Source organism: Rhinolophus hipposideros (assembly GCF_964194185.1).
Source record: "Rhinolophus hipposideros genome assembly, chromosome: 22".
In the NCBI taxonomy this organism is placed as follows: domain Eukaryota; kingdom Metazoa; phylum Chordata; class Mammalia; order Chiroptera; family Rhinolophidae; genus Rhinolophus; species Rhinolophus hipposideros.
The window spans coordinates 25,522,556-25,538,116 of record NC_138068.1 but is presented as its reverse complement, the minus strand read 5'-3'; the positions used below and the strand labels follow the sequence as shown (position 1 = coordinate 25,538,116).

General features: G+C 51.8%; 2 protein-coding genes across 3 annotated transcripts; both read left to right on the top strand.

The window, feature by feature from the left end:
- Positions 1 to 2,352: 2,352 nt before the first annotated feature.
- CENPB (centromere protein B) lies at positions 2,353 to 5,050 on the top strand (the record flags this gene model as incomplete). The annotated part of the gene is made up of 1 exon (XM_081034739.1): positions 2,353 to 5,050. The coding sequence occupies one exon, from the start codon at positions 2,353 to 2,355 to the stop codon at positions 4,171 to 4,173; it is 1,821 nt and encodes a 606-aa protein (XP_080890865.1). The 3' UTR covers positions 4,174 to 5,050.
- Positions 5,051 to 6,597: 1,547 nt separating this feature from the next.
- On the top strand, positions 6,598 to 11,042 carry SPEF1 (sperm flagellar 1). Of its 2 annotated transcripts, XM_081034737.1 has the most exons (7): positions 6,598 to 7,555; positions 8,713 to 8,824; positions 9,182 to 9,338; positions 9,542 to 9,581; positions 9,717 to 9,777; positions 9,968 to 10,091; positions 10,193 to 11,042. In XM_081034737.1, the coding sequence occupies exons 1-7, from the start codon at positions 7,447 to 7,449 to the stop codon at positions 10,298 to 10,300; spliced, it is 711 nt and encodes a 236-aa protein (XP_080890863.1). In that variant the 5' UTR covers positions 6,598 to 7,446; the 3' UTR covers positions 10,301 to 11,042. The 2 variants fall into 2 exon arrangements, with proteins under 2 accessions (XP_080890863.1, XP_080890864.1); XM_081034738.1 differs by lacking the exon at positions 9,542 to 9,581.
- The last annotated feature ends 4,519 nt before the right edge of the window (positions 11,043 to 15,561 follow it).

Below are 15,561 nucleotides of genomic sequence, written 5' to 3'. Positions count from 1 at the left end.
CATTTTCCTCTGGACCTTGTGATTAGAAGAATATTTTTTATATCTCTGGGGTAGCACAGGACTCTCTAAGTAAAACACAAATCCCAGAAGCAACACAGAAAAAATTTTGTTTTGTTTTTTTTTTAGATTCCACATATAAATGAAATCATATGGTATCTGTCTTTGTCTTATTTATTTCACTTAGCATAATATCCTCTATTTAATGATTAAAAAATTCTCATACCTAAGACTTCTTAGGCTAAGTTAAAGGACAAGTGGCAGACGAGGAGAATATATTTGTAATAACAAAGATTTTGCGTTCAGAGGTGAAGAGTTCTTAGAAGTCAACAAAAAGACAAATATAGGAGATACATGGGCAAAGGATATGACTAGAAAATCCACAGGATTCAAATGGCCCATACACATGAAGAGAAACGCACAATAAATCAGCAATGAGTTATACTTTCTTCCCTTGGCTTCCAGAACACCATATGGGTTTGGTGTTCCTCCTATCACTTAAGCTGTTCCTTATGAGTTTCCATTTTTCTAAAAAATATATTATTTATTAAAGTATAGTTGACATACAATATTATATTAGTTTCAGGTACACAACATAGTGATTTGACTTTTATATACCTCATGATATGAACACCATAAGTCTAGTAACCATCTGTCGCATCTGTCACCATACAAAGTTATTATGATATTACTGGCTATTTTCCCTATACTGTGCATTATATCCCTGTGACTTATTTATTTTAAAACGAAGTTTGTATCTTTACTCCCCTTTACCCCTTTCACCCATTCCCCCACCCCTCTGGCAACCATCACTTTGTGTTTGTTTTGTTTTGCTTGCTCATTTGTTTGTTTTCTTTAGATTCCATATAAGTGAAATCATACTTGTATGGTATTTGTCTTTCTCTGTCTGATTTATTTCACTTAGCATAATACCCTCTATGTCCATCCATGTTGTAACAAATGGCTAGATTTCATTCTTTTTTATGTCTCAGTAATATTCCATTATATACATCACATCTTCTGTATCTCATGAATTTCTTGCTAGTCCTTTCTTGATCCCTTTACCTTGGAGAGCCCAAGGCACTGTCCTGGGTTCTTTCTTTGTCTACACCCACTTGCTTGAAGTATCCAATCAGCCTATGTCCCTGGGTCACAGCCTTCCTTTCTGCAAAGCCTTCCTTCCTTCCTCTCAGGCTGATCAAAGAGATTTTTTTAAAAAACACTGCCATGCAGTCATTGTTTTAAGAATTTGTAATTTTTATGTGGTTGGTACAGGAAGAGGAGGTTTCAGGGATTCATGTGTCTGTATGCATATGTATGTAAATGACATTATTTCTGTAGGTGCAAACACATTTATGACTATATGCATGGAAAAGCCCAGAAAGTGACACACTGAGATGTTATCAGTGTTTATGGATTGTAGGATTACTATCAAATAGATTTTAAACGCTGGTGTTGCTTATACAATAACCTAAATGTGTAACAATAAGCTACAGAGATTAGAATTCATCCATAATTGGAACAATATACAACCATTAAAAAGCATGTTGGCAATACTTTACCGATATGGCAAAATTCTCATCACTTGATGCCAGGTAAAACAGCAGGAGATGCCAGCTATATAGTCAGCACAGTCTGATGCCAGTTTTATGCAATAAATTTCAAAAAAGAAAACTGCAGACACCTAGAGAAAAGACTGGAAGGAAATGTATCAAAATGTTGCCTACGAATCTCTCCAGGTGTTGGGGGTGAAAGGTGATTTCTAGTTTCCTGTATTTTTGTTTCCGATAAAAAAGTGGATTATTTGTACCTTAATAAAACAACACAAAACACAGTTATTATTCATAAGCAACAAATCGCTTCCCACCGGGAGCAGTGGCCTGGCACCACCTCCCTGCGCGCTGGTCAACGGAAGCCCGAGCGCTGGCCCGTCCCGCAGGCCGCAGCGCCCCCCCGCGGTCGGTCCGGGGCGGCGGGGAAGGGGTGGGCGCGGAGGGCGGGGAGGAGGCGCCGGGCGTCCCCGCGCTTCCCGCGAGATCCCGCTCCGCCCGCTCCGCCCCGCTCGCTTCGCTCCTCGCTCCCCGCGCCGCGGCACTTCCTGCCTTCCGCTCCCGCGCCGCCCGCCCTCGCCTACGTCCTCCGCCTGCTGCCCGCCGCCCGGCGCCGCGCCCGCCGGCGCCCCCGAAGGTGCCCCCGGCCCGGCCGGGTCGCTGCGCCGCCCGCAGCCCCGCGAGCCGCTTTGTCTCGGGCGGGGCGCGCGGGAGAGGCCGCCAGGTGCCCCCCGCCGCGGGCCCGGGCCCCCCGCCCCGGGGCGGCGGCGGTGGCGCCGGGCCCCGGGGCGGGGGGCGCGCCGGGATGGGCCCCAAGCGGCGGCAGCTGACGTTCCGGGAGAAGTCGCGGATCATCCAGGAGGTGGAGGAAAACCCGGACCTGCGCAAGGGCGAGATCGCGCGGCGCTTCAACATCCCGCCGTCCACGCTGAGCACCATCCTGAAGAACAAGCGCGCCATCCTGGCGTCGGAGCGCAAGTACGGTGTGGCCTCCACCTGCCGCAAGACCAACAAGCTGTCCCCCTATGACAAGCTCGAGGGGCTGCTCATCGCCTGGTTCCAACAGATCCGTGCTGCTGGCCTGCCTGTGAAGGGCATCATCCTCAAGGAGAAGGCGCTGCGGATAGCCGAGGAGCTGGGCATGGACGACTTCACTGCCTCCAACGGCTGGCTGGACCGCTTCCGCCGGCGCCACGGAGTAGTGTCCTGCAGTGGCGTGGCCCGCGCCCGTTCGCGCAGCACTGCTCCCCGGGCCGCAGCAGCACCCGCCAGCCCACCTGCGGTGCCCTCGGAGGGCAGCGGAGGGAGTACGACGGGCTGGCGCGCCCGGGAGGAGCAGCCGCCGTCGGTGGCCGAGGGCTATGCCTCCCAGGACGTGTTCAGCGCCACTGAGACCAGTCTATGGTACGACTTTCTGCCCGATCAGGCGGCGGGGCTGTGCGGCAGCGATGGACGGGCGCGCAGGGCCACCCAGCGCCTGAGTGTCTTGCTGTGCGCCAATGCTGATGGCAGCGAGAAGTTACCCCCGCTAGTGGCGGGCAAGTCAGCTAAGCCCCGTGCAGGCCAAGCCGGCCTCCCCTGCGACTACACCGCCAACTCTAAGGGTGGGGTCACCACCCAAGCCCTGGCCAAGTACCTGAAGGCCCTGGACACCCGCATGGCTGCAGAATCTCGCCGAGTCCTGCTGCTGGCTGGCCGCCTGGCTGCCCAGCCCCTAGATACCTCGGGCCTGCGGCATGTGCAGCTGGCCTTCTTCCCATCGGGCACCGTGCAGCCGCTGGAGCGGGGAGTTGTCCAACAGGTGAAGGGCCACTACCGCCAGGCGATGCTGCTCAAGGCCATGGCCGCGCTGGAGGGCCAGGATCGCTCAGGCCTGCAGCTGGGCCTCATGGAGGCCCTGCACTTCGTTGCTGCCGCCTGGCAGGCAGTGGAGCCGTCGGACATAGCTGCCTGCTTTCGTGAGGCTGGCTTCGGGGGTGGCCCAAATGCTACCATTACCACTGCCCTCAAGAGCGAGGGGGAAGAAGAAGAGGAGGAGGAGGAGGAGGAGGAGGAAGAAGAGGAGGAAGAGGAGGGGGAAGGGGAGGAGGAGGAGGCAGAGGAGGAGGAGGAAGGCGAGGAGGAGGAGGAGGGGGAAGGAGAGGAGTTAGGGGAGGAAGAGGAGGTGGAAGAGGAGGGTGATGTTGATGACAGTGACGAAGAGGAGGAGGAAGAGGAGGAGGAGAGCTCCTCTGAGGGCTTAGAGGCCGAGGACTGGGCCCAGGGGGTAGTGGAAGCGGGGGGCAGCTTTGGGGGCTATGGTGCCCAGGAGGAGGCCCAGTGCCCTACCCTCCATTTCCTAGAAGGTGAGGAGGACTCTGAGTCGGACAGTGAGGAAGAGGAGGACGATGAGGATGACGAGGATGACGAAGATGATGAAGATGAGGAAGATGGTGATGAGGTCCCTGTGCCCAGCTTCGGGGAGGCCATGGCTTACTTTGCTATGGTCAAGAGGTACCTGACCTCCTTCCCCATTGACGACCGTGTGCAGAGCCACATCCTCCACTTGGAACACGATCTGGTCCATGTGACCAGGAAGAACCACGCCAGGCAGGCAGGAGTTCGGGGTCTTGGACTTCAGAGCTGAGCCACGGGGCCTAGCCATGCCCTTGACCCAGATGTGGCAGCATCAACCCAGGGCAAAGGACTCTTTGGGCAGCTGTGTGGATGGAGCCAGAGTGGGGAACCCCACATCCTTTAGTGATGATCCCAGGCCTGGTGACAGGCCCAGTCACCTTGGTAGGGCCTGGGGCTGGCGTCAGCCTCACTACCTGCTTATTGCCTCTTTCTCAGAGTCCTCTTTCCTCCCCATTTGCCCCTGGGCTTGGGGGATCAGGTGGGGAGCTGTCCGGTGCTACCACACCATGCCATCAGTGGACTAGGTCATAGCAGCCACCAGGGATGGGCCCTGGAAGCTCCCGGCCAGAGAGTGCCTCTCCCCTCTGCCATCCACACCAGGTCTTTGGTGGGGGGGACCCCAAAGCCATTCTGGGAAGGGCTTCAGAGGAAGGTCCAGCCTAGGCCCCCACAAGGCTGGCAGCCCCCATCCGCTCCCCCAGGCCGCCTTGAGAAGCACAGTCTAACTCACCACAGGCTCCCGAGCCTGCCTCTGCCTGCTTTCCCACCTCCCCAATCTTTTTCTCTGGCCCAGTCCATGTTACTTTGGCCCTTGGTTTTCTTTCCAGATTGGAGGTTCCCAAGAGGCCCTCCAGGGGAGTGATATTGGGCATTTCCCTTGTGGGCAGCTGCAGGCCCCATGCCTCTCCTCCCTCTCTGGCAGGGTTTTATCTTGGGCAGGGGGCCTGGGGCTGGGCCCAGAGTCCAGCCATCCAGCTGCTCCTTTCCCAGTCTGAATTCAATAAATCCGTGCACCCCCCTTTTGTGGGGGTGAACGTTTTAACAGCCAAGGGTGCATCCTTCATGGTCTGGGCTTGTGTCTGTCTTGGGGACATGTCCTTTCCTGGTTCCCTTTGGTCCTTTGCTGTGGTGGGACCTGGAAGCAAATGTTGAGAGGGTGGCAGTAGCCTAAGCCCTGACTAGGGTGAGGGGCCACCTCCATATCTAAATGTTATCTAGGCTTGGGGAGGCAGGTGCATGGGCTTGGGTTTGAGGAAGCTGGGCCTTGCAGTGCTTTGGGGTTAGAGAGAAGCTTGGGATCAGTTGGCTGGGAGAGGAGGGAGGGAGTCTGTGTTGGGCCAAATTAAACTGTAGGCACCTGGGAATTAGGCCTATCAAGGCTCATTAAAGAAGGTCCTTCCAGGAGTGGGACCAGAGGGCAGAAAGAAAGGTGTGTTGGAGCAGCTCCCATAGTCCAGGTTGGAGTTTCAAGGGCCCTTGGTTTACGTTTGGTGCCTTAAGAGGGAGCCCTTTAGGCCTTTCAGTAATTGGCTATCTTTGGGGACAGTGGCAGAAGGAAGGTGATATTGCTGGGGACAGATTGCACCCCTAAGAGGCTAAAGATGAATTGGCAACTCCCTCTGCAGTGCCCTCCAGTCCAAAGGTGAAGACAGGCCCCTCACGGATCCTGCACCCTTTCTCTTCAAGGCCAGCCCCTGCCTCCCTGGCCCTCCAGCACTGAGGCCCTCAGGCCCCAGTGGTTCCAGCCAGGGGAGGGCCTGAGCTTGAGCTGGGCAGGCAGCTCTGGGCCCCAAACCGGTTTTCCCACCTTGACTGGGGCTGGCACATCACCCCATGGTTCCCTCCCCCCCACACCTCCTTGCAGTTCTTCCTCTCTCCACCTTGGAATGTTAAGGGGGGGATATCCAGGTTGTCTTTTGTCTCTTGCCTGTCCTGGGTGTGGTCCCTTCTAGAAAGGCAAAGCCACTATGTGTTACTTCAAAACAAGAGGGTGGAGTGACTTGGCCTTTCACACTCCTGGCACACAGGGATCCCTTTTAGGCCTTGAAGGCTTCAAAGCTAAGAGCAGAAAGCAGTTGGAAGTCCACTTACCATCACCCCCTCCCCCCATCTGAGCCCTGGAGAGGACACCAGAAAGTCATGAGGAAGCCCAGCCTACCCTTGGCCTGCTCTGGAGTAAGTAGGTGGGAGAAGTACCCTTCTCCCAAGGTGCCCCTGGCCAATCCAAGTCCCTCATCTCAAATAAGGGAAATCCATTTGTCTCCTGCCTAGAAGAACATCTCTTTTGCTGAAACAGATCGTCTCATTGACAGCACCAACTGATGTTAATAGGGCTTTTGCCATGTGCCAGGTGATAGGCTACGCACTTTAGATGCTCACAAAGCCCCTATGAGGTAACAGACAGGGAAGTCCAGTAATGTGCCCAAAGCCACACCACTAGTCTTGTGGAAGCAAGCTTTCTCCCCAGGCTGACCCTAGTAGTGGCCCTGTACTGCTGCTACTCTGTGCCCCTTGACTAAGGAAGAACCTATCTTCCTAACCCTCCTGAAGATAGTCCTCTAGAAATGGAACTGGTTACTGAAATCAGTTTCTAATGTATGGAAGAACTCTTCGGAGGGAGATGAGGTGTGTGGAAGTGTCTACAGGAGCTTTTGCAGCTCTTATACCTATAACCAACTCCCATTCCAGCAGTCCCATGCAAATACAGTTCTTATGTAAATACCCTTCCCATTCTCCCCATAACCCCATTGGGACAAGTAGGTGAGAACTGTCCCCATTTCACAAAGGAGGTAATAGGGTTGTGGAGTTACATGACCTGCCTAAGGCACTGGCCTTGAGCTCTGGTATTCTCCCTGGGAGTCAGGGTTACATATTAAATGCCCCACCAGGACACTGCTGGGAAGAGGAGAGTGGTGATGGCCCAATGAGCACAGAACTTTGAGGAGGGGCCCAGCAAGGAGGCCCTGTCACACAGCCTATCACACAGTTCAGATGGGAAGCAGCAGAGTAACAATGGGCACCCAGATAAATCTGACAAACATTGGGATGCTACTTTCATTTGGGACTGATCACTAAAAGATCCAGCAGGGGAATCCCAGCCCTGGGGATGCTGGTGCAGGAGTTCTGGGATCTGGTTGGCTTTGGCAGATTTCAGAGTAGGACAGTGGGTGGTCAGCAGGTGGCGTGAATGCAGAGGTGATTTTTTCTTGGGAGGCGGGGAAGACAAGGCCACCTATTATCGCCCTTTCAAATCGGGCCTGAGACGAGGTAACGGGGAAAACTACAATTCCCATAAGCCTCTGCCCCCATCCAGAGTCAGGGATGGTTGCTATGGTTTCAGAAAACAATATGGCTGCTCCCAGCTGGGACAGGAGTCTTGGGTTTAGAGAGGCAGAAGCCGGTCTAGGCTCCCGCAGTGGCGAGGGAGGAGGTGCTTGAGAGGTCCTGAGTTTGGGTCTGGACGCTGCACGGCTGGAACTGCCTGGTTTTGCCGAAGGAGCCAATGGCGGGCAGCGTGGAAGAGGAGGCGCTGCACCAGCTGTACCTGTGGATAGACAACATCCCTCTGTCCAGGCCCAAGAGAAATCTCTCCCGGGACTTCAGTGACGGAGGTGTGCGCCCCAGTGTATGTGTGCGCCTGTGTGTCCACTTGTTTTGTCCTGTATGTACTGTGTTGGGGTCTGTGTTCATACATGTCTCTCTATGCTTGTGTACATGTGGGGTGTGTGTGTTGGGGGGTGTCTGTCTCCTAAGTAGGACTTCAATTGTAGGTGTGTGTGTGTGTGTGTTCTGCATCTGTGGGAATGCGGGCATGTGTCTGTCAATATATATGACTACATGTTCTATACTTTATGCGTGTGTGTGTGTGTGTGTGAGTCGGTGACTCCCTCCTGGGACTTTTAATGACTAAGATGTGTATCTGTGTATGTATTTGTGCATGTCTCTGTGTGAACATGCTCATTGTTGTATTTACATATTTGCCTTGTGGGAGTCTGAGCATTTGTGCGTTCATATGTGTATTGACACATTCAGTCCCGTAGGTGTGTCAGGGGGCTCGTGTGTATATGTGTTTCTTTGTGATTGTGTAGATGTCTGTGTGTCTAAGACTGTCTTCTGGGATTTTAATGACAGCACTATGCATCTCTGCATGTGTATATTGGTGTATATGTGACCCTTTGTACTTGTGTGTGTGTTGGTAACTGTCTCTTGGAATTTCAGTGATAGAAGTATGTGTCTGTGTATGTGTTTGTGCATTTCTGTGTGTTTGTGTGTGTCTGGGAATGTGTGTGTCCTGTGTGTCTACACATTCTGTTCTATGTACGTATCTGTAGGGGGATCTTATCCCATCTGTCTGCTTGTGTGAGTCTGTGACTCTCTCCTGGGACTTTGGTGTTGGAGTATGTGTGTGTCTCCATGCGAACGCCTAAGGTGGGACCCCAGGCTCCTGAAATGCTTTCTTGGAGATTCATTCTCTACTGCAGGAGCAGAGACTGCAGTTTTCATCTGCCCTGAGCTAATGGGGAAGGGATGCAGCCCCTCTGGGGTATGCTGGAGGCTTAGTCTCGGGCTGATCACTGATATCACTTCCTTGACCCTCTTCCCCTCTCCTCTACCATCTCTCCCTCCATATCATCCTTTCCCTTTCCTCACCTCCACTTCTTCACTTGGCCCCACCACTCTGCCATCCCTGATTTTCCCATCCCACCCATTTCTTCTCCCTTTCCCATGCCCCCACTTTCCGTATCTGCTCCCACTCCCACTCCCTCAGTCCTGGTGGCAGAAGTCATCAAGTTTTACTTCCCCAAGATGGTGGAGATGCACAATTATGTCCCTGCCAACTCTCTGCAGCAGAAGCTCAGCAACTGGAGTCACCTGAACAGGTAGAATATATCTGCACGGTAGCGGAATCTCCAGCCCCTAACTTGGGATCCCAGGACCGGCTGTGCCAGCCCCTCCACCTCCTATGGTCTCAGAAGCCCAGGCTGGGATTGTGTCGGTGGAAGGGTGGGGAGGGACAACGCAGACAGAATTGTCTGGTAACAAAATCAAGGGACTCTTCCATCCGGGAGGAGACAAGAAACTCAGAACACCCAAGAACCAGGCTCAGATATGGTGCCCTTCTATTCCCCCAGGGCTGCGCGCCCAGGACCGCTACTGCTGCACTCCCTTCCTTCTCCCCCACCCTCCTCACTTCATTCCTTGAGGACATAGTCCGCCACCCTTGTGCCTACCCCCAGGAAGGTGCTGAACAAGCTGAACTTCTCGGTACCGGAGGACGTGATGCGCAAGATCGCGCAGTGTGCCCCGGGCGTGGTGGAGTTGGTGCTCATTCCGCTGAGGCAGCGCCTGGAGGAGCGGCAGAGGCGCAGGAAGCAGGGCTCCGGCTCCTTACAGGTGCCACCCCATTCAGGCTTCTTCTTCCTCTGCTTTGGGGGAGCTCCCCAGGCTGCGGAAAGCCCCACCTTGGCGATAAGTGTGGAAGAAGGGTGACTGGCTTAAGGGAGTCTGGCCTGGGTGATGGTGGAAGAAACATGGGGCTCCTTAGGGATGGGCAAGCCCGAGCTCACAGTGGACCTGGGGGGGGCGGGTTCTTTCAGGAGCTGGCTCCTCAGGATGGCACTGGCTATATGGATGTGGGTAAGGTGACCTTTACTTTTCCTCCCTTCCAGAAGGAGCTTTCCTTCTGTCTTTCCTTCTATGGGGGAACAGGTGGGGGGGAAGACAGGAAAATAGGACACCAGAACGGTTACTCCTCCGCTTACCTCTTCTCAGGTTTGGCCCAGAAGACCCGAGGGGAAGGTGCCCTGGACCCTCAGGGAGAGGGGCAGCTCAGGTAAGAAAGCTGGGACTTCCTGACGTCACCAGTCTGGGTGATCTCTCTACACAGGGCTGGACGCTCCTGGGAAGGTAGGGAAGGCAGGAACGGTGGAAGTGGGGAGGAAAGTCCTGGCCCAGGGGCAGTGGAAGGGGTCCAAGGTGGGGTCCAAGGTCTAGACCCTGCACTAAGTTACTTTCTACTCCAGGGGAGGCCGGCTGCCAGAGCCCCGGCGTCCGGCGTATAGCCAGGTGCTTCATGGAGACCCAAGCTTCGTCCTCCAGATGGCTGAAAAGGAGCAGGAGCTGTTGGCCTCCCAGGAGACTGTGCAGGTGAGGGCATACTGGGAAGGTGCGGGGAATTGGGACCTACGGAGGAGGGGACAAAAGGGAGCGGGCAGCTGGGCTGGACATCTGCGCTGCGGGGGTTCCAGGTGCTACAGATGAAGGTGAGGCGCTTGGAGCACCTACTCCAACTCAAGAACGTGCGCATCGAAGACCTCTCCCGGCGGCTCCAGCAGGCGGAGCGTAAGCAGCGGTGAGCGGCGGTTCCGCGGTGCTGGGACGCCCCAGTACCTGCCAGAACCCAGACACCGCGACCGACGCTCGAACGGACCCACGAACCGGCTGGCGGAGCCAGCAGCTCCAATGAACCTCTTGGGGTGCGAGTGCACCCCTGCATTTGGGGTGGGGGTGAGCGGAGGCGGGGGTGGGGGCAGGCGGGGCAAGCGGGAGGCAGCAGGACAGGAGCCCTCCAAACGGAGCCTCAGGAATGAGCCATCTCCTTCCACTCCATCCGGGTCAGAAGAATGAACCGCTTTCCAGAATCCAGAAACCACATGCAGAGACCTGGCGTGAGCCCCAAAGCAGTTTCCAACACCGACACCGGGGCCTCGGCCTTGGCACTCCCTGTGCTGGGTCTTGGGGGTTGGTCCCCTGGCTCAGTTTGTAACCCTAGAATCGGGTCCCCGCCTAGCTGTGAGGACAGCAGTGTCTCTATCCAGGCCAGTTCTCTGTGCCCTGGGCCCTGGGGGAAGCTGCCCCAAGGCAGCTGAGGAAGTCTCTTGCCCTTCCTGGGGGCTCACCTGGGACCCATCTGGAGGCTGGAGAGCACAGCTGCTGGAGAGGAAGGGGTGAGGAGTGGGCTCAGCCAGGAGTGGGGAAGACATTGGCTGTGCCTATACCTAGACCAATCGTCCTCCCCTCCCATGGGGTACCACTGAGAATGTTTGGGGTTTCTGGGACAGGGCTGCTCTCCCTCCATTAAAGGTATTGTGCTCTCTTTCTTGTGCCTGCTTTCTCTCTCTGCCTAGATCCTTGTGGGCAGCAAGGTCTTGTCCTCCATAGCTACCCCTTGAGTGAAAGCGCCTTTTGGGTCTTACCTCGTAGGCAGCTGGGCCCTGGGTGGCCACTGCTTGGTAGGTTGATGATATCACAGGGATCAGGTCTTGTGCACTAGGACAGCCTGACCTCAAACTGTGGCCTTACTTAGACTGACCCCCAAACCTACCCTCACAATAATGTCCTCCAACTCTGTCCAAACCCATCCTTCAGTTTTTTCTCAAATGGCCATAGACTCACCCTCAACCCTGCCCATGGTCTGACCCCTAACTGTATCCTCCATATGATTCCCAACCCTGCCCACAGACTGATCCCAAGTCCTATGGACTGAAGACAACTTTGACTCCCAACACTTACCAAAACACCATGGCCATGGTGTGACCCTAACTTTGATCATTTATGGACTACCAGTAACATTGAACATTTGTAAATCCTGAGCCCCCGCAGTTCTGTTCCTGGGCATATACTTGACATATACCCAGAGGAAACTCAAGCTCTGTGTTCTGTGTTCTGGGACACATGTATAGCAATGTTCACAGCAACATGTTTTATAACAACAAAAGAACCGAGAAGAACATATGTTCATTATCTATTACCGTGTAAGAGATTGCCACAAACTTAGTGGCTTAAAACAGCAAACATTTATTTTCTCATATTTTCTGTGGCTCAAGAGTCCAGGTATGGCTTAGCTGGGTCCTTTGCTTCAGGGTTTCTCATAAGGCTGCAATCAAAGTGTTGGCCAGAGCTGTGGTCTCATCTGAAGGCTCGACTGGGAAAGGACTTCTGGAAGTTGTTGAAAGAGTTCAGTTTCTTGTGGGTTGTTGGCTGGTGGCTGCCTTAATTTCTTTGCTATGTGACTATCTCCAGTATGCCAGTTTGCTTCATCAAAGCCAGTGAGAGAGAGAGTTAACAGAGTCTGCCAGCAAAATGGAAGTTATAATCTCATCTAATGTATTCACAGAAGTGACATCCATCACATTTGTCATTCTGTTTATGTGAAGTAAGTCACTACATCCAGCACATTCAAGGAGAGAGGAACACATGGGTGCAAATATCGGGAGGCAGAGATCATTGGGAGACATTTTAGAAGCTGGCTACAAGGAGGAAAAGCAATGAAAGATAAAATCTAGGATAGCGGTTACTTCTGAAGGAAAGCAGGGGGCAGAGGCAAGAAGCACATGGGTAGATATAAGTTATTCATAATGTTTTAATTCTTGGGGCAAGTGGTAGGTTTACAGGTGTTAATAAGGGCTATTTATGGACAAGTAGGGAGAGAGTGACATAAACCAAAGATTACGTGGAGTCCAATTCTATTTACCTGAGTTCCTAAAATAAAAATAAAAATTGATGACTACCCCTGACCTTGGTCTGTGCCTCTCCTTTGCACTTAGCCTGGTCTTAGGTTAACACTGGCTTCAGCCTGCCCTCTGCCTTCCCAAATTAACCACCAGCCTTGCACACATATTTACCCCAGCTCTAGCATTGTTTTCTCTCAGTAGTCTGTATTGGGTCTCCAGAGTTCTTTCTCTAATCCTTTCATCCATCGACGACCCACAATTGTACGCTCCTGTGTGTGGAGCTGGTAGGAATAGTTTGTGGAGGGACTTGAGGACCAGGAGGTGGGGAAGGGCATGGTTCTGCCTGACAGAAGCACAATGAGGGCAGAATGCAGTTTCAGTGACTAGGGTCACCCCCTAACGGTCTTCTGAGCTCCTCTCTAGCAGAGCCTTGGGCCAGATCCTGGAGGTTCCTCCTCCTTTAATTCCCTGTCCCCATTCCTAGTATTCAGATATGCCTGAGTCTGTCTCAATCCACAATTATATCTCAAAACTCTACAGATCAAACCCCAAAAGCAATGGAGAATTTTACTGAATGTTTTCTGGGACTATATATGGAGGTTGATTATATCACACATTGTAATTCGATAACTTTTCTTTAAACTTCTCTCTTGTTCTCCAAACTTCCTTTCTTTTTTCTTTTTTCTTTTTTTTTCAAACTTCCTTTCTGACATCTACTGCCATATTTCTTTCACTCTGCCTCTCACTCCCCTCTCCCCACACTAAATTGGATTTCGTCTGATTTATTCATTCATTAACTCCTCAAATGTTTATTGAATATTTACTATGTACTAAATGCCAGGAACACAAAGATGAATATGAAACATGATTTGTCTCACACAGTATTCACAATCCTAGAAAGGGAAAAGCCATGTGAAAAGGTATTTAAATTTTTTGTTACCTAATGTTTTGAATAGCTAAAACACAAATAATTAAAAAAAAACATGAAAATTGAAAACTCTCTTTGGTCCCCACACACCTCCAATAGGAAATCTTTTTCTTTAGTTTTTGTGTATTCATCCAGAGTGTCTTATGTGAATACAAGCAAATATGCACATTTATTGTTATCTTATCCCCACTTTTTTTTTTAACAGAAAGGAGAAGCAGACTATCCACTCTGTCCTGTATCTTGATTTTCCACTTAATTAGATCTCTTGTAGATACGTGATGGTCAATGTTACATGCCAACTTGACTGGGCCACAGGGTGCCCACATACTTGGTCAAACATTGTTCTGGGTGTTTCCGTGAAGGTGTTTTGGGATGAGATTAACTTTTAAATGGGTAGACTGAGTAAAGCAAGTTGTTCTTCCTCATGTGGGTGGGCCTCTTCCAATTAGTTGAAGGGCTGAATACAATAAAAAAGCTGTCTCTTTGAGTACGAGAGAATTCTTCCTGCCTGATGGCCTTTGAACTGGGACATTGGCTATTTTTTTCCTGCCTTTGGTCTCTAATTGAAACTTTGATTCTTCCTGGGCCTGCTAGCCTTTGGCTTAGAACTAAACCATCAAGTCTCCAGCTTGTTGACTCATCCTACAGATCTTGCAATTTGCTAGCCGCCATGACGGTACGAGCTAATTCCTTATAGTAAATATCTCTGTCTCCCATTGATTCTGTTTCTCTGGAGAACCTTGACTAATATAAGATTATTCTGTAATAAAAGTTATGTGACTATGGTCTCTCTGTTTCTGATAACCAATCTGATAACAGAATGGCTACTAAGTCACTAGCTTATACAGTGTCACTTAGTAGCCATTCATATAATGGGCAGGATGGAGCAGGACAGCGCAAGATTTCTTCATACTACTCAGAACGGTGTACAATTTAAAACGTATGAATGATTTATTTCTGGAATTTTCCATTTAATATTTCGGCACCATGGTTGACTGCAGGAAACTAAAACCATGGAAAGTGAAATCGTGGATAAGGGGACCACTACTGTAGCACCAGGCAGTCCACAGTGAGCAGCTGGTCTGCATGTTTGAAAGAGCCAGGGATGTTTTTGAGGAGAAGTTGGCTAGCAAGACATAAAGAAAGGCAGGTTTTAACCTGGTCTTACAGGGAGGGTGAGTTTTGCCCATGAGAGAAGAGTAGGAAAGGTATTCCAGGTGGGAAGGTAGCATAATGAGGATATCATGAAATCAAATGTTTGTACAGACCCAGAAGGTAAAATTAATGTGAAAAAATAGGGATTGGTGGGGACTATGGCAAATTGATGTGCCAGCCTTTGGTGCCAGGCTGGAATTTGAGTCTATGTTGTTAGATATTCTGATATTTCAAAAGAGGAATAAAAAGAAGAAGAGAAGGCGGAAGAAGAGGAAGAAAAATAATTAGGATTTTTAAAAGCCCATCTGGGCTAAACAAAATACATTTGTAGCCTGCTTTGGGCATACTGTCTGGCAACTTTAGACCTTGAAGAATACAATAGACGGGAATACAATTGGAGGCGGAGCATAGTAGGACGCGCGGAACGGTAGGGTTGGGTAGTGAGAAAGCATCTGGCAGGAATGGATGGGCTGGGATCAGAATGTGGAAACCTCCCAATGTCCGCCAATGCCCACGCTGGAGGTCATCATCTCAAACCCCAAGAGAGCGCACGAATCATCCAAAATGTTGCTTAAAAGTTTGTGACGCTCGGCTGGAGACAGTCGCAGAGCACGGAGCGCTTTGGAGCAGGGGAAGAAGCGATGGAAACAATCGCTCAGGAAGATTAGTTTGTTAACTGTGTGCAGACTAGAGCACGGGTATCCAGCCGAGTGTAGGAGCCTTGGGGGCTTCCCAAAGGCAGAGACTCGGTACTCCCGAAAGGAAGCTGGCCCTCAGCGGCTCATGCCATCTCTCCTCTAGTTAAGTTGAAAAGAGGGAGCTGCAGGCTCCGGACGGCTCCCCGCGATTACTTTTGGGACTGCCCGGGCGAACGGAAGGGGACGTATGGGATGTTCAAGGGTCGGCAGGCGTAGCTGCGGCTAGAACCTCCAGACTCGAAGGCCACGCCTCTCACTCCTCCCGCTCAGTGCCCGCGTCCACATTCCACCCGCGGCGCTGAGCTGAGCTAGGTGCATCCTGCTGCCATGGCAACCGCCTCCGTGGAGACCGGGAGCAGAGGCTGCGGTCCCCGGGGGTGCCT

Bases quoted from the DNA above. Each gene is read 5' to 3' on its own strand.
- SPEF1 (XM_081034737.1), top strand. From the start codon at position 7,447: ATGGCGGGCAGCGTGGAAGAGGAGGCGCTGCACCAGCTGTACCTGTGG. The intron at 9,778-9,967 runs GTAAGAAAGCTG...TTTCTACTCCAG, and splicing joins CAGGGAGAGGGGCAGCTCAG to GGGAGGCCGGCTGCCAGAGC. The intron at 10,092-10,192 runs GTGAGGGCATAC...CGGGGGTTCCAG, and splicing joins CCTCCCAGGAGACTGTGCAG to GTGCTACAGATGAAGGTGAG.